Genomic DNA, 20,064 nt, shown 5'->3' on the forward strand with positions numbered 1-20,064 from the left:
CTTCGATAGTGATCTCCCTATTGTGTAGTTTAATCTCTGACGAGCTAACTAATGAGAAAGTGTAGATATAGCTAGCCTAGCACAGCTGACTCGAGCTCTGACTTTTACCTTGCTCCCAGCCTAAAGTAACCTTTATTCTTTTATCCAAGAGAGTAGTTTGTGTGTGCGTCGCACTACCTCCTACCATGTTATTATCTTACCCCTGTTTATGCATGAGAATATCCAATCTAGATAGATCTCACCAACTGATCTATATATTCTCTCACTCATCGCCTTCCCTGCAAAAATATAAATGACACCCCGGTATACTCCCGGGTAAAATGCTACAGCGGTATTCCGTGCGCTTGCGGATCTATTCGTGGTTCATGAAATACTATCGTCCCAAATTAGCGTCTGCGGGCGTCATCGCTAGGTGACGTTGGTAGGCGCCAACAAAGGTAAAGCCCAGACTAATCAGCGAAGGGGACCTAGTGCTTCGCCGAATCCTGGAGGGCAAACTAAAAGGAAAAATGCATAGCAAATGGGAAGGACCATTCCTGGTCACATCAATGGCAAGGCCCGAAGCATGTCGGCTTCACACTCTAGACGGCGTTGAAGACCCATACTCTTGGAACAAAGACATGCTCTAGTGTTGCTATGTATAAGACCTTGTAAGGGCCACCAGAGGAATGATAACCGAAGGTGCTTGTAGACCTTGTAATATTTTGTAAACATTTGTTTTTTCTACACGACAAAATCACACAATGTACAGAAGGGCCCGTACTCTTTTCCTCACGGGAGAAGCCTCGGCGTAGCCACTCTGGCGGCCGAAGGTGTGTGGTTTTTAATCCATGCTCCATATTTGAAGCAGGTTGACCAGAGACGAAGACCCAATGTAATTCTGAAACATAAACAAGGCCCCGAAAAATGAATATGTCCCAGGGCGAGGAGGCACCGAAGCGTCTAACCCTCTTCATTGCAGCGAAGAGGGGAGTCATCGGTGCACGGTAAGTGGTCAGCATTTAGAGAACCAAGCCCGGAGCGCGCAAGCTGAATGGCTCACTTGCCCCTTCGGCTTCACTTCAGATTTTTTTATAAGAAAAGTCCTTTCGTGCGAAATGCCGAAGGCATGAAAAGTCCTATTGTACGAAAGCCGAAGGCTAGGGCTTAACCTATGCGTGCTAAAGAGCCGAAGGTCCCCTAAGAGAAGTCCTTTCGTGCAAAGTGCCGAAGGCACAGAAAGTCCTATCATGCAAAAGCCGAAGGCTAGGGCTTAACCTGTTTGAGCTAAAGAGCCAAAGGTCCCCTAAGAAAACTCTTTCCGCATAATGCGTCGAAAGCACGAAGGCCCTACCATTTTAAAGCCAAAGGCAATAATGCGGTGGCTCCGGCTTCGGCTCAAAAAGCCCCTCGGTCGTCTTATACGGAACATTGGTATTCAAAATACATTTGATTTCGAGTCGAAGCATGCGATCAACTAGTATGTTCGCATGTTTCTCTAGGTCGTGCTGAAATTCTACAAAGAATTGCTTCGTCTGCGCGAAGATTATAAGCATGCTCCCTACGTGACCAGATGTCCTCGAAGGACGCCCAAGGATAGGCAAAATGAAACTTATACCACGAGTCACCAGAGACAAAGAAATTTTCGTGTTTCATCTGCAAAGGCACGGTACCTTCGATGAACCGTGCAGGTTCCAACGCAGGGCCCAGCACAGACATCGAAGGTGTTAGTTCTTACAAAAAATTTTCTGCTAAGTTGCAATACAAACAAAACCCTACTAACATCTCACACCTCGATATCTACATCTCCGCCATCCCCTCCAGCATCCGGGTTTCCGCAGTCGCCGCCCGGCCTCTCCCCTTCACTAGCAGCCTCGCCCTGAAGATTGCCTGCATCTGCTTGGCCAAGGAAGGCACGAACCCAAGCTTCAGCCTTGGCTTGTAGATGCACGAAACCAAAGTCAGCAACCGAAGAAGTAAAAAAAAGATTGATCAACCGCAACAACACACATGCTCCTTCAAGCGTTCTGCTTCGGTGCGAATGAGTTCTCGACCTTTCTCCCGGAAGAATGTCTCTATAAAATTCTTTGCAATGTTCTTCGGGAGAGGAGGCAGGGCATCAGGATGGACCACTTCCAGTGAAGGCCACTGAAATGACACCTTGCGCAGTGATCAGAGTTGGGCCTTCATTACAGCCACGTCCGCCCCAGTGCCAGAGGGAAGAAGCTTGCAAATTGTGGCACTCAGCGTCCGGGCAGCCACGACAACACTCAAATCGCTGAAGGGGCTATCGGAGTCTGCCATGGACACACATGCCCGAAGCCACTGAAACATCTCCGACACGCTAATGTTATCGGAGGACGGGGACAGCTCCGGAGCCTCCATGCCCAGCTTCGCCAGTAGCTTGGGGACATCCTCTTGGAGCGGCTCGGCCCCAGCGCAGATGGCTTCACGGTAGGTGGTGATGGTCTGGCGTGCTGCCTGCCGTTGGGCTTTGCTCTCCCGCATCTCCTCGTCATTCGCATTGGCTAGGCGGCGAGCCTCAACGGCCTTTGCCTTGGCTGGATCGGCTTCAGCGTGAGCAGATGAGAGGGTGGCCTTCGCACATTCGAGTTGGGTGACCCTCTCCCCCATCTCCACCACCCACGAGGCTTCGCCCCGCTCGATCTTCATCTGGCAGCGTGCGCACCACGCAGCGACGAAGGACTTCAGGGCGAGGTCCTCGGCGCACCGGAGAGCGTGGCCAGCCCTATCCTCATCAGCCTCCACTCCATCAGCGGGAAGCAAAAGACATCGCCAGCCTCGATTAAGAAGCACCGCTCATACTCCCTGCTCACGAAGCGAACAGTTCCGATGACCTGGCCACCGATCAATCTCGCCTTGGACACACCAAGAGTAGCCGCGACCTCCACGGGGTTCGAGGTGCTCACCAGGAAGCTACTGCTCTCCTCTAAAGAGCTCGAGCTGTTGCTGCTGGCTTCACCACCGGCACCGACGTCCGTCCGCGCCCCCGCTGCCGCACCGCCGGAAGGAGGCGGAGCTCTCCTAGGCCTCCCTCCCTCGTCATCACCTTCCTCCTCCGCCGATGACAAACCGGCAGACGAGGATCCAGCCCTCTTCGCAGCAGCCACCGCGTTGACCGGGGCCTTCGCCTATGGTGCCACCGACGTCGCAGCGGCATGAGGCTGCTTCCCCATTTCGTCGCTGCTCACCACCTCCATCTCGCTGAACTCCATCGAGAAGGCATGCTTCGCAGGAGTAGGAGCTGCGAATATGGGAACCACCAAAATTGGTGCAGCGGAGGTGGTCTTGGGGGTGGTGGGACCGTCGCTGGAATCGCCGACCTCTTCAGAGTCCTCCTTGCTATGAAGGTGGGAGCCGGTGATGAGCTTCTCCAGCATGCGGGGGCACTTCGTCGCACCCGCGCCACCACTGCCGCTGTTCCTCTTCTTCTTCTCGAGGGTGCTGGTGGTTCTAGCACCCCGACGTGCCGTGGAAACCTTGGCCTTGGTCTTGGCCTTCTTCTTCTTCTCGTCGGCCACGATGAGCCAAGCCTCGGAACCGTGATGGAGATCCTTAATATCAAAAAACGTGGACACCCTATTGTTCCGGGTGCCTCCCAGCTTCGCCACTAGGAGTTGGTCTTTGGTGTTGGCTTCGACGCCGATGACCTCGTCGGCCAGGCTCTCATCCTCCATTGGGTCCACATCTGTGAAGCCAAGACCCAGTCAGTAACAAAAACAACAACGAAGATCATACCTTCTCTCTTGATGCCAAAGGAGGTGCTAAAGTTGGGCATGGGGATGCCACCCACCCACTTCTCCTTGGCTGCCCACGAGGAGATGGACCACCCTTCATAGACGGGGAAGCATTGACACACCACGTACTCCTCGACTATGTCTCGGGTTCGGAAGACCTTCGACACTTCACGGAGCATCGCGATGAGGGCTTAGTGCTTCGGCTTTTCGTCCACCTCCAATCAGGCGTCTCCCCGAGGATGCCGATCTCCTTCAACACCAGCGGGTGGCACTTTGTCGAGGGGTCGAGGGGGGCCTTGCGGTAAAACCAGTACGAGGCCCAGTCCCCTGGCCACTTGTTCTTGTACGCGACGATGGGGCTCGGCATGGTGATGTAGAAGGCGAAGGTGTACACGCCGAATTGGGGCTCCACCTCCAAGCCTTGGCCATCGTCTGTCCACACGGACATAGTCTTCGTCTGGAAGTGGCAGAGGAAGGCGTGTGCAAACCCTTCAGCGCTGGGCATTAGGCGGCATGTCTTTGCGAGCCACATATAAAGGTTTAACTGAAGAAATGACGTCAGCATCATTTGATGGAGGAAGACATTGTACAATTTGAAGATCTCCACTACCACCGGGTCGAGGGAGAACCGAAGGCCGGTGGCAAAGAAGTCACGGAAGACGACCACCTCATCGGAATGCGGCCTCATCGTGGTCTAGCCCGCCGAAGGCGCGCGTGCGAAGCCCGCCTCGAGGACACCGCGGATCTCCATGTCGTGTATCATCACGTCCGTCATGCTGCTCTTCCCAAGCGAACAAGTCGGTGGAGTACGAGTACATTCGCACGGAGCCATATCTTTGAAGGACGCCATGAGGGAAGTGAAGCGGAGGCCAAAGCAAAGCAGAAGAAGAAGCAGGGCAAAGGTTGACAAAAGGCAAGGAGCTTGGAAGAAAGGCAGCTAGGCGGGGAGCCAAGTGAGCCTAAGGCTCAGGGGGCCTCCCTCCCCCAGCTTATATAGTGTCCCAGCGCGGCGATGCGAAGTGAAAAGTCCCGTGTGCCCCGGACCCGGCGCCCGAGCAAGCGCGGGGCTGCAGGGGCATAAATGTCCTTTTGGTCAGCAGTTGGAACGCCTCGTCCTCTTTAACTCTTTTGTTAAATTCTTCCCTCGACATTTAAAACAATATTGACAACGAAGAAGGCCACACAATACTTCCCTCATCTTCGAATGCAGGTGTTTTCAGACGGCCATGCGCGCGCGTCAATCCGAAGGGTGGTGCTTCGGGTAGCGTATCATGCACCATAATGTCGAGGCTCCGGATCCTCCAAGGAGCAACCGCAGCCTCGAGGGGCTACTGTTGGCGGAGCCACCTTCGGGCATGACAAAGGCCCGATGCCCGATGAACCACTTCGAGAGGGCAGGCTTTGGAAGGGTAGGCCCGGATGTAGACTGGGGACGATGACTTGGGCCGAAGTCTTCTTCCCGAAGACTTGGGAGTCCAAGGCTTCTTCCCGAAGACCAAGACCGAGAAGCGGACTCTCAGAGGGAGAGTGTGGGCCCAGACGAGAGAAGGTCTGGCGCCAAAGGCCCGAAGCCGAAGGCCTTCAAGGGACGGGTCAAGGGACAGTGCGAAGAGGGGCGACATTGAGCTAACGAAGGGCGTCTGGGCCTGCTATCGGCCCACCTGCAAACACTAGCTGTAACCCACTATCGTTGTAATATTACTTGTTTGCCCGCGAAATATTATGAGAATCTAGCAGTTGAGGGATATTACGGGGATTACAGGCTAAGAAATAGGTGAACCGCCACCTGTAAATACCCCTGCAATGGTTGTTGATAGAACATTGAATACAAGTGAGCAGTTATGCTTGCATTGGGCTCTGTGTTCTTATTTTCCGAGCCATATGCGAAGGGGGCTTCGACCTCCAATTCCAGGGCTGTTGTGATACCCCTTCGCTCCGAAGGGTATCTTCCACCAACAGTTAGGATATTAAATTTTTACATATTAAGTTTTGATACTTGAAAATGATTTTTTAATTAATTCCAAGAGTAGTTTTGTAAAATTATATGACATTATGTAAGAAAAATAACAAGTTAAAATTTGTATTGACCATCATAGTGATACCTCAACCTCATAGAAACAAGCATAAGGTCATTTAATAACTTGATTAAGTCCAAAAATGGTGCCTAAGACCACAAATTTCTTTGAAAAATAAGAAGATAAAATTTGGCCCATTATCATAATGTACTACAAATGAAGAGAAATAAAATAATGTTTTTGTACAAATTTTGAGAGAACAAAATAAAAATAAAAAATCCTTCAAATATAAAGTTCATTAAGTGTAAAAAAAAATCCTTCAGACAAGGGGTTGAAATGTTTCACAAAGTCCGACTAATAATAAGCTCCCTTATCATCAATATCAATGTTTGTAATAGTGTTACATCCCAAATATTTAAATTTGGGATTTGAGATACAATGTTTTTCTCTTAATTTTAAAAATTCCATCATTTACATAATTATTTGATATTTTGTGGGAACAATAAATATTTTTAAATGTAAATTAATATGCTAAGGTATATTAATGTGTGTGTTGCATTCATGTTGAATTGCATCTTCTGTTTCATGTGTCTTATAGCTTTTAAAATGTGTTAGATATCAATTACTTTTTTAGAACATCTATAACTTATCTCCATTTTCTAGAGATAAATTCATTTATTGGAACATTCTAGAAATATTTTCACTAGTTTCAAATACTTATAGGCAAGGTCCAAATCCGAACTTCTCTGTGCCAAATGTATTTTAATTTTTGGGAACGCATTTCATCATAAAAAGTTTTTGGAATGCAGTATAATGGACAAGAAACCATATTTTTGATTGTTGACATCCCCTATGCACGTTCTTTATGATAGCTTGATTACAGATCAAAGTAGTATCATGCCATTGTGCGACGTAACACCTTATATTTCCGGACACAGTGTCTACAGATTCTGATATGATAAGATAGGTCACCAAAAGCATTACAAATTATTCCATAAAAAAGCATTACAAATTACAGATATCTTTTCATATAGTCATCCATGCGGGTGTACTCAACATCCGGGTACAGAAGAGTTGCTTCTGCTCCGTCCTCCCCAATGTCAAAATTTGTCAGGCAACCTTCATAGAAGAAATGGTAGAAGTGTCCCATTATGATTTGACCGCCAAAATCCATATCTGCATCAACATGTAAACAAAAGCACAAAAATGTAAATTTAAATAGGAAATAAGAAAAGCGGTAAGAATGACAGTTTCTTGCAATTCTTACGTGACGGATAGAAAACCAACACACACTTTTTTTATAGTATGAAACGAGAGTTTCATAGGAGCCTTATGTAGTGGCCAGCTGTTCTAGACATATACCAAGCTCGGTCTTGTAAAGTTATAGGGATATCTGGGCACCAATCTAAAGTTTGGGCCGTAACCAGGCTACGTAACTATGTTTCGAGGGTATTATAGATTCTTTTAAACCACATTATTTTGAATCTGGAATAAAATACCCTTATACCTTTATTTTCCTCTAAATTATTATTTCATTGTGACCCTTTTAATTACCATTTTTGTTGTTATCGCACAGAAGATGCTTCATCCTCGACAATGACTCGAAACACATACATTTGATTATTACCTTTCATTGAAGCCAAGAACTCATCAACCGGAATGTAGATTTTCTCAAGAACATTTCCAGAGAGTTTTTCCCATTTCACGATCAGGTCCCACTGAGAAAGGATGTTCTCCGGTGGCCTTAGGTATATTGTCTTATTCAAGGCGCGAGGATCATCTATGGTCTTCATTGTATATGTTGCCACATCATCTTCATCCACAAAAATCGCTACACAGTAATTAGGATCAAAGAGTTAGAAGTGGGCAACTAAAAACAGGATTCAAACACAATTGGTACTGCTGTATATATAAACACTTCGAGAGTAAAACAAAATCTTCCCTCCAACTTCTGATTTTTCATCAGTCAAGTAAACTCAACTAGACCAACATCAGTGAACGTGGAAATCAATGTTAGATTCAAACGGAAGGAACTAGATGGGGAGTGAAGAATTACCTTTGACATTGCCATCTCCATACACACGAACCTTCTCTTTGGGAGGCAGAAGAGTGCCGATTTGGGCGAGGTTCGGACCAAAGTAGGCGGCGAAGCAATTGGCAGAAATGTAAGTGTGGGGAATGCTCGCCGCCTCTATCGCCCTCCGTACCTCCATCTTCTCGTCGAAGGTAATTCTTCCTGGTTCAAGAGCATGCTCCATCCTCGACGGGTCCGTGCCGAATTCCGATGGTAGGAAACGCTGCATCCATGGCCATCATCAGGTTTCCTCTGTTTCTATGACGTTAGGACGACTCAACTACAGGGGGCAGCTCTTAGCTGGGAGTATAGCGGTGACCGACCTTGACGTTCCCAGCCTCCTTGATCGCCTCGACGAGCTTGTGCTGGCTGGGGAGGTGCGTCCCGGACAAGGCCGACAGGACCACGTCGACCTGCCTCACGGCTGCGACGAGCCCCGCGTGGTCGTCGAGCGACGCCTCCACCAGGCGCGCCCCTTTGGCCTTGAAGGACAGCAGCGTCTGGAGCTTGTCGACGTCGACGCCGATCTCCGGCCGCATCAGGACGAACGTCGGGTGGCCCTGCGCCAGGCTCGCCGCGACGAGCCGACGGCCGATGAAGCCCGTGCCGCCCACGACAAGAGCCTTGCTCTTCTCCATGCCGTGGCTGGAAGGTGCCCTTCGTTCCTGTACTGGCTCTGATTGATTGGCTTCTAGTTTGTGTGGATGGCAGCATCCGAGATGTTCAATTAATCAATGTGTTGACTGTTGAGTGTTCGACACTTTTGCGTGGCTGACGTAGACAGAAAGCATATTTATTGGATCGTACTAGCAAATAATGGAGCGGTGGTTGGCCTAGAGATTCTTATTGTGAGAGTACCCTTACACGTTTTTACTCTATCACACTTTTTTAGTCTGATATGGTAAGATAATAAACTGAGTAAATTGTCAACTTTCTTTTTTTATCTTGGCAGGGGCTGCTGGGTCATTGTTCCTTTTAAGTAAAAAAATGCATTCTAGGTCCCCAAACTTATCCAGCTATATCGGTTAGGTCCCAAACTCTCAAACATGTAATTGGATCCTAAACCTCGTTAAGTATCCATCCAAGGTCCCACACTCAAGCCTTCAAAGGTGACGTAGCGCCATGGTGGCAAATATGTGCAAAAATAACATTTTAAATTTGTGTCATCCTTCAATCTATGCCCTCGATCCTTTCCTCCGATCCTCACAGTCTTCTATGCCTCGGCGTCTGACGAACAGGCTGTATGGGAGGCAGCGCCGATAGTATGGGATCGGCAGCATTGAGGAGCGCTTCAATGCGCTCGCACACGATACCCTCCTCTCCCGTGATGACATTAGACTGGCTGCAGACAGATGACCGAGGGAAGAGAGGAGAGATATAGGGGGATGGGGGTGGACGTGAGGTTAGCTGTGGGCGGTGGACCGTGGGGAGGTGAGGTCCGCTCCTAGTGGTGGGGACTCCATGTCCCGATCCCCCCCCCTCCCCCCCCCCCGATCGCACACAAGCCCATGGCGGTGGTGGCGACAATGACAACGAGGACTCCTCGCTCTGTGGAGAGCGTCAGTCTCCTTCCCCATGGCTGACATCAACCAGTCCCCCTCCAACGAGGCCAACTAGGTTAAGGCCAAGCTGCCCAAGGCCAGGCCACGGCCGGCGGTGGTTTGCCCAGTCATGGGATGCTGGTGTCAGGACGAACAGTGGTGGGGCGGAGCGGCAGCTTGGCCAACGCAGCCGCGGCACAGTGGCCAGCTATCGACGATTGCTATAAACCATTTTCAGACATCAATTTGAGGGGGGCTTAAATGAAGAAACACACCAAGTTTCTCATTCTCTCATTTATTTCTTGCTTAGTCCATAAGGTAGTGGAGTTTACGCTGAAGTAGCTCATTTTTGGGTCACGGAGGTTGCTTAGGAGTTTCGATATGGGTTTAGCTCTTACTTTTCTTTGTAATTTTGGGATATTTGTAATATATTTGTATGATTTATACTCTATGGTATCAGATATGTACTTCATGATTTGTTTATATTCACACTTTATACCTTGCATTATTAGAACACTATATCTAGTACCACGTCACCGGTTCCAGTATTTGTATGTTCGCTCTAGTATGATGTCCGTCCATTGCTTATTAACGTGGACATGGTTTATGAGTTAAGTGTTGCTGGATGTCACCATTTCCCACAACTTGTAGAGGCAGCAGGTGGTGACAGCCCTATATGATCACTGTAATCCTTCATGTTCGGTTAGGGGGGTAGAAGGTCCATAAAGTAACTGAGTCAGCTGGCAGCTCCTGTGCCAGGCCTATGCGGTTCTCCTGGTAGTTTCTGGGAGCGTAGAGATGAGCATAATAACGTGTATGGTGTAAATATAAAATATGAAATGTACAATTAACAACAAGTACATAAAAACTCGGATAGCTTTCTTCTTCCTTTCTTCCTACATTAGCCTTTTGATGAGTTTGAGCTTCATTGACTTGTGTGTCACACTACCTCTTTATCCATATATTATCTTACCCCTATTTATACTATTGAATATCCAATCAAGAATTCATCAACTTACCCATTCATTAACCGCCGCCTTCCCTATGGAAATATAAATCGACAACGCTAAAATACTCCTAGGTAAAATGAAATACTCCTAGGTAAAATGCGGTATTTCGTGCGTTTGCGGATTCATTCGTAACGTATGAAATACCCACACAATTTTTTGGCGCTTTTACCAGGACAGACAATCCTAGTGATGATGCTACAAAATGTCAACACCAGCACCTCTAGGAGGTAGCCCGTGTTGGATAGAGCCACGGAGGGTCGGCCGTGGTGGCATGAGGGGCGGCGGGGAAAAATGACAGAGAGGATGCGGGAGGCGGCTCGACTTAGGCGGAGAAAGGCTGAGGGAGGTTTGTTGGCGTGTTACGGCTAGTGGTAGAGAGAGCTCAGCTCAGCCTGAGCTAGGAAAGAGAAAGAGAAAGACGAAGGGGAACGACCCTGGTGAGGAGGGGATAAAGCCACGTAGTGAGGGGCGTGGACTAGGTCAAGCTTGGCAAGCATACAGGCCAATTTGGTTGAGGGGTAGAGAGAGATTGGAGAGAGTGGGTGTGGCTGATGGCGGAGGGACCTCGGCTCGGCCTGAGCTAGGAGTAGAAAGGGGGAGAGGGAGAGAGAAAGGAGTAAATGAGAGAAGACGCATATATGGCGAGGAACTTTTTACATATGTGTTGGCACAAAATGGATCAGACATAACCAAGACAATGCTAACAATATGAGCGATAAATTAATAAAACTTGTGGATGAATCTAACTATAATGGACTTTATTTTTGGGTTAATTGGATTCTTGCCATTACAATTATCTAAGTTTAGATCTGAGATCTGCCATTACTATTCGTCATATTGCAAACATAACATTATAGTTTCACAATTCTTTGAAAAGCCCATTTGAAACAGAAGCAAACGCCAAAATAGTAATGCCTAGTACCAGCATTTAAATATGAAACTATAGTTATGAAGATTTCCCAACAAATTACTATTTTTTTACAAAAAAAATTAAGAACAAGGAACTTTGGCCTCTGATCTTTATTGATCCATATATTATTATTATGGAGGGAAGGGCTTAATAAAGGAAGTAGTATTGGATGTCAATACATAATGCAATACAAAATAATTCAAACACATGGTGTCCATTGATATGGATATGTTTAGATAGATCCACAACAAATTTTCAAATTTTTCCATTACAAATCTGTCTTCATGTACTCGTCCATGCGGGTGTACCAAACCTCTGGGTACAGCAGAGTAGCCTCTGCTCCATCCTCCCCGATTTCAAAGTTTGTCAAGCAACCTTCGTAGAAAAAGTGGTAGAAGTGGGTCACTCCGACTTGATTGGCAAGGTCAGTACCTGCACCAATATGGTGTAAAAATCATATTGCACACGTTCATTAACTTGGAGATATGTGCCAACAAAAGAAAGGACAATACATATGCAAGTGCCATTATTTCAATGTCGGGTGAGTTCAAAGACCTATACCGTACCCGTCTACATATCAGGTTGCCTATTTGAACCAAGCTTGCATAAATAAATGAAAAATATTCTCGTGCTACAAACAAAGAAAATACCAATGATACATTGTTTACGTGTCCTATACATAAGCCCATTTATCTATTATGTGTACAACTATACACTTATTAGCCCTTTTATCATTCTAACATCTAGTTTCTCTAATATCTGAATGTGACCTGGCCTTCTACCAATTTTTGTGCCATTAGTTACACAAAGTGTATTCTTAATCAGATATACATTATAATCAGATATAATGCAATTTTTGCAGTTACCTTTCATGGAAGCCAAGAATTCATCTGCAGGAATATGAACTTTCTCTAGAACTTTTCCAGAGAGCTTTTCCCATTTCGAAATCACTTCATTTTGAGTGAGGGTATTTTCTTGCGGTCTTATGTATATTGTCTTGTTCAAGGTGCGGGGATCATCAATGGACTTAATTGTATATGTTGCGATATCATCTTCATCCACAAATATCACTGCATGGTAATTAATATGTCAGAACTATGTACTCCATCCAGTCATCAGAACATGACATTAGGATATATAAGATGTAATGCAATTTGTGCACTAGTCATCTTTTCCTAACATCATCATGTTCTCAAAACAGGATGCAGTAGTAAAAAGAGGGACATGTTGTTACTTCCTACTTTTTGTTTCCTCTGTTTAATATGTCCATGTTGGATAGGGCATGGTTATTACAAGAGACAAGCTTGGCATCATTCATGTTCGATAGAAGGAAAAAGAATCATGTATGGTATTCAAATTTTTCTAGAAGACTTGGAATAGGCCTTTATGTAAAGGCAGTTTGAGAATCAAAATATGTATTTATTGTTAATTAAAGAAAATATTGATGATATTCGAGCTAAATGTATGACCTGAGAAAAAAGTTAAATATGATAGGAACGTGAAATAGTTTGACGTTTACCTTTGACGTTGCCGTCTCCGTATACATGAACTTTCTCTTTGGGTGGAACAAGGGTGCGCATTTGACAGAGGTTAGGACAAAAGTAAGCAGCAAAGAAATTAGCAGAAACATAGGTGTGGGGAATGTTCGCCTCTTCTATTGCTCTTCTTATCTCCATCTTATCATCAAATGTAACCCTTCCTGGTTCAAGAGCATGCCTCATCCTCGATGGGTCCATGCCAAATTCCGATGGTATGAAACGCTGCATTTACAATTATGTATTTTGATTATGATTCCACCACTGCACTGTTTTGTTTAATATTTCCACTGACAGAATGAGAGGGAGCAGGCCATATATACAAAAGATATAAACAAGCAAAAATGCATTTATTGTTGTTTCAACCAGTTTTCCAAACACAGGTGCCACCGCAAAGTTGTTGATACAACTTAGTTTGTTGCTTCTATGGAAAGTCCTAAACAATTGACAAATGGAAAAAATCGAAACCATCATTCCGCCTTAGGAGAAATATCCTCTATATTTGTTTCAGAAATGGAAGTTCATTCCCCAAGCGCGTCCTTGCCTAATATGTGCATGCTTGTAGCCACATCAGTTTCATGGTTATATTATTGATTGTTAGAGCATCTTCAGTAGTTTGGCAAATCGAGTTGCCATCTTTGATTTTTGGCAAAAATGTTAAAAATACTCCTCCAACAGTTTGGCAAAAGACTTGGCAATTTTTGGCAACTTGGGAAAAACCAGCCTCTAGCGCGTAAATATACGCGCGCGGCGCACGGTTGGCATCGTGGTTTCTAGTTAGGTGGGAGGGTGAAAAAAGAAATAAATAACAAAGAAGGGTTCCTGATTTAAGTTTTCAAGAGGTGGAAGGGCATAAATATAATTTTGTTTCTCTCTCAAGGTTCCTGATGTAAGTTAGATCTGGATTTGGCAAGTGAATTATGCCAAACTGTTGGAGATAAGCTCTTTTTTTACTTGACATATTTTTTTAGAAGTTGGCAAAACACAAGATATGCCAAGTAAAATATGCCAAACTCTTGGAGATGCTCTTAATAATTATTCACATGGATATGATATTTTTCCAACATATTAGGTTTCTTATATATAGTAGTTAGATAGATGGGTTGTGCTAATCGATATTATGACAATATCTGGCTTATTGGTAGGGTTGGTGATTTGTAAAGTAGCAATTATTTCAACTCTTATCATGTTCATTAATTTCTCCATTAACTAATGTTGCCATGTTAATTAATTTCTCTATCATTGAAAATGATTTGATATTCCTCCTATTACACAAGAGCGCTGTTTGGATACTGAAACAATCATAAGACATTACTTCGACCACAGATTACTAGTTTTTTCTTGTGACCAAATAAAATACTAGTATAAAATGCATAGAAAAAGCTATATACTATTTCAAAAATGATTTTCAATCAAAATATACCATTTCAATTTTTTTCTATCAAAAAATTTAGTGGTATATTGGTGGTCAAAATAGAAATATTTTGGATGCATGCAATTAACCAGAACAAAACTTTTATTTGAGATATGAAGGAATGTCAAATGGTACACATAAATCTATTATTTTCTCACATTGAACCTTAACAAACACCTTCATTGATTATTACAAAAATTTGCTAGTTTTTTTTATGAAAGATAAATCGGATCATGAAAGTGCTTGGACAAAACATTATATCATGGGAAATTGCATTTGCAACACATATACATTTTGACTTCCACCTAACTACCTGTTGACGCAAATTTTTTTGCAATTATAACTTTGCAAGGAGAAAATTGAGCCGATGGGGAATTTTCAAGAAGGGTGATGGCCCGTTCAGCCCAGGATTACTTGGAGACCTGGTCAAGGCTGGAGCTAGCATGGTCAAGCCGTTGTCAAAGAATGGTCAAATGTGGCCCAACAGTAGGTCACGACTCGGGCGAGAGGGTGACATCATCGGAAAATCCAGGAGTCCGATTCTTTTGGGAGTTATCTTGTAAATATAGTAGGTTTTGTTATTTTCTTATAGAATAAGTTTGTTATGTTGTGTCAAGTTACGAATCTTAGCTTAGGGTATAAATAGTAGGCCTTAGGGTTATGCAAGGCAATCAACGTATCAATACAACTTCTTTAAAGCACACACCAAACCCTTAGAGTGGGAGTAGAGTAGAACTCAGCGTATTCTTCGGTAAATAAGGCTGCATCGGTTAGGTTCGTCCTCTGGTTTGCTTGTGTCTTTACCATATTTGCTAAGCTTTAAATACGGATGCATCGTTGTAATTTCATTTAGTTACCAGTTCACGATCTCTTTTAATTACACATAAGACTGTCTCAGTTAGGTCCTATCTTTTATGTGCTTTTATTAGATTTAATAATTTATCTAACATTGATTAAGGATATATTGGCTGGTACTGAATCCCTGGTTCTGTTGTGGAAGAGATGATGATGCTTCTAGATTGGCTATTTTCTATTCCACTTCTTTGACTTTGGTTCGGTCAGCCTCCCTTTGACTATGACGGGCCGCACGATCAGCCAGCCACTGCTTCGCTCCCAAGACTTGAAGATGGTATATGTCAATATAGGCGGCTGGGTTTAGGACCAATGCAAGGTCAAGAGGGAGCCAATATGTGAGATCCCTAAAGATGGATTGAATTAGCTCTACATGTCTTGTAGCAAAATGTCAATGTCGGTCTTGGTCCAAAATGTGAAGCATATCATGAAGTTTGGTCTTGGCATTGTCTGGGAGTCTTGCTTGCTGAGAACAGGTTTCTTCATTATCGACTATGTCCTTTAGATCATAAGAGAAAAGGCTGTTGGAAGGTTGTGCTTGTATAGTAAAAAGAAGTAGAAGGTTTCAGTAAAGTTAAGTAAAAGCAAGAAGAATGGCCGATGATGCGAGTGTGGACGTTGACGGTATTGGGTATTTTAATGACTTTGAATAAATCCACAAGCACACAAATACCATTGTAGCTTTCACCCCAGAGTATTCAAGGGTATCGAATCCATAGGGAATGTGTGTTCACTAAATTCTAACTTAATCGGTCTAAGGACACACCAAGATATGTGGCAAGGATGGAGATAATTCCGGAGGTGCTGCTAGAGATGAGATAAAGGTCAATCTCCTAGGCAGAAATACTCGCTTCGGGCAACGGCTTACCCTTGAAATGGTTAGGAGACATTGGCCAATAGTTTTATGATATATCCAAATGGGAGGGATTATGAAAGACCAATAGGGCTATCATCACCTGTGGACTATCTCACAAATCGTGGGATATAAGGCAGACTATCTCACAAATCGTGGGATATAAAGCAAACGAAAGTAATTCTTAACCTAGATACCACATCTATTATACTGATTACTACCACAGTCTAACTATGTCTGGTACCTGTAGCAAACTATGACACTCTGTATAAATACAGAGAGATGAAGCCGCGAGTAAGAGAACTGATCTCACTCGAATATAAGTACTATGCAAGATAGGAATCACAAATACTAACTTACTTTAATCTGAAAGAAGCTAGAATCTGCAGAGGTACAAGCTTGGAGAAGACTACTGAATGGTCTAACGCTTCCCCGAACAGATCCTCACTCTCCTTCTAGCTAGGCAGTGCTTCACCTTTGCAATGGGGCACTAATCCTACTCTTGGTTGGTGTGTGAAATGAAAGGTGCTCTCCTCCTCATATACAAGTCTAAGGTTGTTTCTAAGTGAGCTTCACATGGAAATATTAATAACCGACTTCAGGAGAATAGGATCAATCTCCCCGTCAAGATGCACCTAGACGGAGGCCAGGCCAGGTTTGGTCGACCCAGGGAGGCGGCCGATCCCCTAATAGGCCCCCTTGGCCACCGCCTTCGCACGCCTGGTGGGTCCTTGACTTGTTCCTTGGGTGTTGGAGCCTTATTATGTCGGTTTGGTCTATACGGTGGACCTTTCGATCTCATGTGATGCAAAGGAAGATCTTCTATGTATTTCTTCTATGGTTTGCACTTTTTTCCCATATGTAGACTTGTGTCCTGAAATAAATGACTCAACAACACTTGTGGAATTCGTTAGCAATAACTACACCACTACTGTTGATGTTCATTTTTATGTGCTTATGTAGGAGTTGACAGAATAGAATTTTGTGCTTAAGAGCCGTCGAGCCATAAAGAGATGATATTTCAAGCAGAATTTCTGCGATCATTGGCAGCCCAAGCGTCCTATCCTTTTTCTATGACGTCAATAGAGTGTTTCTTGTTGGGGAGAGAGTAGGAGACAATCCAAAGTTCTTGATACCATCTTCGAAGATATGCGAGCAAAAATCAAAGCAAAAGGAGTAATTCTGGGGAGCATGAACCATAGTGGAGACAGGAAATTTGGTAACAGAGTTCAGCCGTAGCCTACATCTTGGGGCCCTGCTTACAGGCGCTCAAACCCCAACAACAATGAAATTTTATATAATTTGAAATATAAAGAGTTATGATGTAAAAATAATTTTCATCGTAAGAGTAGTAAGATCATTTTGTATTATTGTTAGTGCATACCATTTTTACTTGCCGAATATCAAGCTAAAAGATGGACTTAGAACAAATCTACATAGACTATGTTTGGGGATCGGGATGACACCTGAAGCTAATTAAGTTTAGGAAGCTAAATTTGTATTTGATGAGTTTGGGAACCAGGATGATACAACATGACAAGTTTGAGGACTGCTGGTATATTGTACTCTTTAGAATATTTTGCTGTTCTATGAGAAGTAGCAACTGGGTGGATATACATTTTGCTGTTAAGTAGAAAAATAAAACATGAAGAAAAACAATTGGTTGCATGTAAAAGAATATTTAAAACGAAACGTGAACCTCATGTCTGATTTTACCCCCCAGATAAGGAAAAAGTACGTATTTATAAAACTCAGTAAAAAGGAAACGCTTCTGAACAGGGCATGAATAAGCGCACAAGTTGCTACAAGCTTATTCAAGACTGACCTTGACGTTACCGGCCTCCTTGATAGCCTCGACGAGCTTGTGCTGCAAGTGTATGTTATGGCTCCGGTTGTGCGCCCCGGACATGGCCGAGATCACCACGTCGGCCTGCGCCACGGCGGCGACGAGCCCGGCGTGGTCGTCCAGCGACGCCTGCACGAGGCGCGCGCCCTGGGCCTTGAAGGACAGCAGCATCTGGAGTTTGTCGATGTCGAGGCCGACCTCCGGCCGCATCAGGACGAGCGTGGGGTGACCCTGCGCCAGGCTCGCCCGCACGATCCGGCGGCCGATGTAGCCCGTGCCGCCCACGACGAGCACGCGGCTCTTCTCCATGTGGAAAGCGAGGATGGGGACGAGACGAAGCCTGGCGTGGCGTGGAGTACGTAGAAACTCCGTCGGGGATATGTAAATGGTTTTGGTGGGATACCAACTTGCGCTATAAAAAAATCTTATATGTATAAAGTATTAAATAAAATTTATTTATAAAATTTTTTACATATGGATGTAATTTTTTGAGACAAATCTAATGAACTTAGTTTTACCATGATTGGCTACATTAATGCTACAATAATGCTAAAGTGGTTGGAGAGTTAGTTTGGTAAACTGCCTTTACTTAATACGTCTAATTAATGATTAAAGTTGTCTACCGTAGCTTGTGCTACTAAACTAAACAGCACCATTGATCGATCAGTAGGGCGGGGCATAGATTTCAAACAAGTGGTTGCAGAGTTAGTCAACTTTGCTGTACTGATGTTTTTGCTGTCGGCATGGGGTCAGATTTTCATTAATGGCGGCTGATGTGATGCCTTCCAAGTTCCAAATATAGGTGGCAGCTATTCATCGCTTGCTTTATCTCTCTCACAGTTACTAGCAAATATGTGCTTGGCAGAAACGATCCAACAGCTTCACCGTGGAGTCCAGCGTAAATCAAAAAGGCGAATGAGAAGCTACAAGCGTCTTTTGAGGGTACTGCAATATCAAGGATCAAACGCAGAAAAAAAAAGTCAAACAGGGTGATCGGTCTCTTCTGGGTTCGGATGTCTCGTCGTCCTCCTCCTCCTGGACGCTCACTTGGCCACAACATCTCCTTCCCCATCGATGTCTCCTCCCGTGCTTTCCGGCGAGCACGCTCGGATTCGCGCTTCCCTCTCACTCAAATTGACGAGCGCTCGGTATGTATCATGGATCTTCCGGTTAATCTTTGCTGGAAAGTAGGTGGAGAAGAAGCGTGCCAAAAGGGCAACAACTCCGTCTCTGGGATTGCCTCCGCGGATGACACGATCCATGGCGGGCCATCCCGGTCAGCGAGGGTTGTAGAAGGATTCCATGACCCACATCGAACTGGCTATGGACGGATTCCGTCTAAAGCAGTTAGGGTTCGAGTACCGCCCCCTTGTCCCTACGACAGAGGAATTCTGGGCGTTGATCCGTGGCGCAGGACACGTGGCGAGATCAGTGGGGGGGGGGGGGGGGGGTTGATTCCAAGGGAACAGCCTGGTGCAGTGATGGAACCCATCCCTCATCTGGTTTTCACAGCTCTGGGGCTCGAGATCGAGACGGAAACCGGCTCGATCTAGGGTTTCCAAATCCTCCCCCAACAAAAGCTCCGCCGCACTTCGCTGCCATTGATGACTTCGTGAGTTACTTTCTGCCGGTGGAAGTAAGATCCTAAGCACAAGTTGTGCGCTCGCCCAGTAATCGTCCTGAGATGGCGGATAGAGGCGGTAGCAGGCGCGACGGTTTTGGATCCAGCCGCGATGGACGAGGCTCAGGAAGGACTTCAGCACGTACCAACGTTTGGCAGAGAATTGATGGTCGTGACTCCCAGAGGGGGCATGCCAGACCTGAAGGAGCTACTCAGTCGGATGGCGATGGTTTTGGGGGAGGGGATGACAGCTGAATTCTGCGGAAGAAGCTTTGCCTCCTGGTGGAAACTCCACTGGCCACGACGGCAACTCCTCTAATGCCTGGGATCAAGCAGCAGGTACACACTCTCATTCTGGAAAATCTGAGTCCATGGGTAGGGATTTGAAATGGGATAAGGCTCCTAACCAGGGGAGGTTTGACACAAAGGGTGTGCATGAGAACTTTTCTTCTCAGAATGCTTCTAATAGGAATGAGTCCATCCCTGGTAACAAACCTGAATTTGGTGAAAACAAACCTAGAGAGTCTGGTGATTTCAGATCTTTTGGAGGGTGAGCTGCTTGTAGGGTTTGTGGTAAAAAAAACCATTCCACTGATGAATGTAGAAGGAAATTGTTTTGTGAACTCTGTGGATATGCCAATCATGTTACTCTAGAT

The 20,064-nt window shown here is 45.1% G+C and overlaps 2 protein-coding genes across 2 annotated transcripts; both read right to left on the minus strand.

Moving 5' to 3' along the window:
• Positions 1–6,566: 6,566 nt before the first annotated feature.
• On the minus strand, positions 6,567–8,597 carry LOC120665987 (isoflavone reductase homolog). Its single transcript, XM_039945753.1, has 4 exons — positions 8,150–8,597; positions 7,809–8,049; positions 7,380–7,583; positions 6,567–6,928 (listed from the first exon to the last, which is right to left on the minus strand). The coding sequence occupies exons 1-4, from the start codon at positions 8,462–8,464 to the stop codon at positions 6,765–6,767; spliced, it is 924 nt and encodes a 307-aa protein (XP_039801687.1). The 5' UTR covers positions 8,465–8,597; the 3' UTR covers positions 6,567–6,764.
• A 2,785-nt stretch (positions 8,598–11,382) lies between these two features.
• On the minus strand, positions 11,383–18,147 carry LOC120665988 (isoflavone reductase homolog). Its single transcript, XM_039945754.1, has 4 exons — positions 17,767–18,147; positions 12,807–13,047; positions 12,154–12,357; positions 11,383–11,719 (listed from the first exon to the last, which is right to left on the minus strand). The coding sequence occupies exons 1-4, from the start codon at positions 18,094–18,096 to the stop codon at positions 11,556–11,558; spliced, it is 939 nt and encodes a 312-aa protein (XP_039801688.1). The 5' UTR covers positions 18,097–18,147; the 3' UTR covers positions 11,383–11,555.
• Between the last annotated feature and the right edge of the window lie 1,917 nt (positions 18,148–20,064).

This window comes from Panicum virgatum, chromosome 3N (assembly GCF_016808335.1).
Source record: "Panicum virgatum strain AP13 chromosome 3N, P.virgatum_v5, whole genome shotgun sequence".
Lineage (NCBI taxonomy): Eukaryota > Viridiplantae > Streptophyta > Magnoliopsida > Poales > Poaceae > Panicum > Panicum virgatum.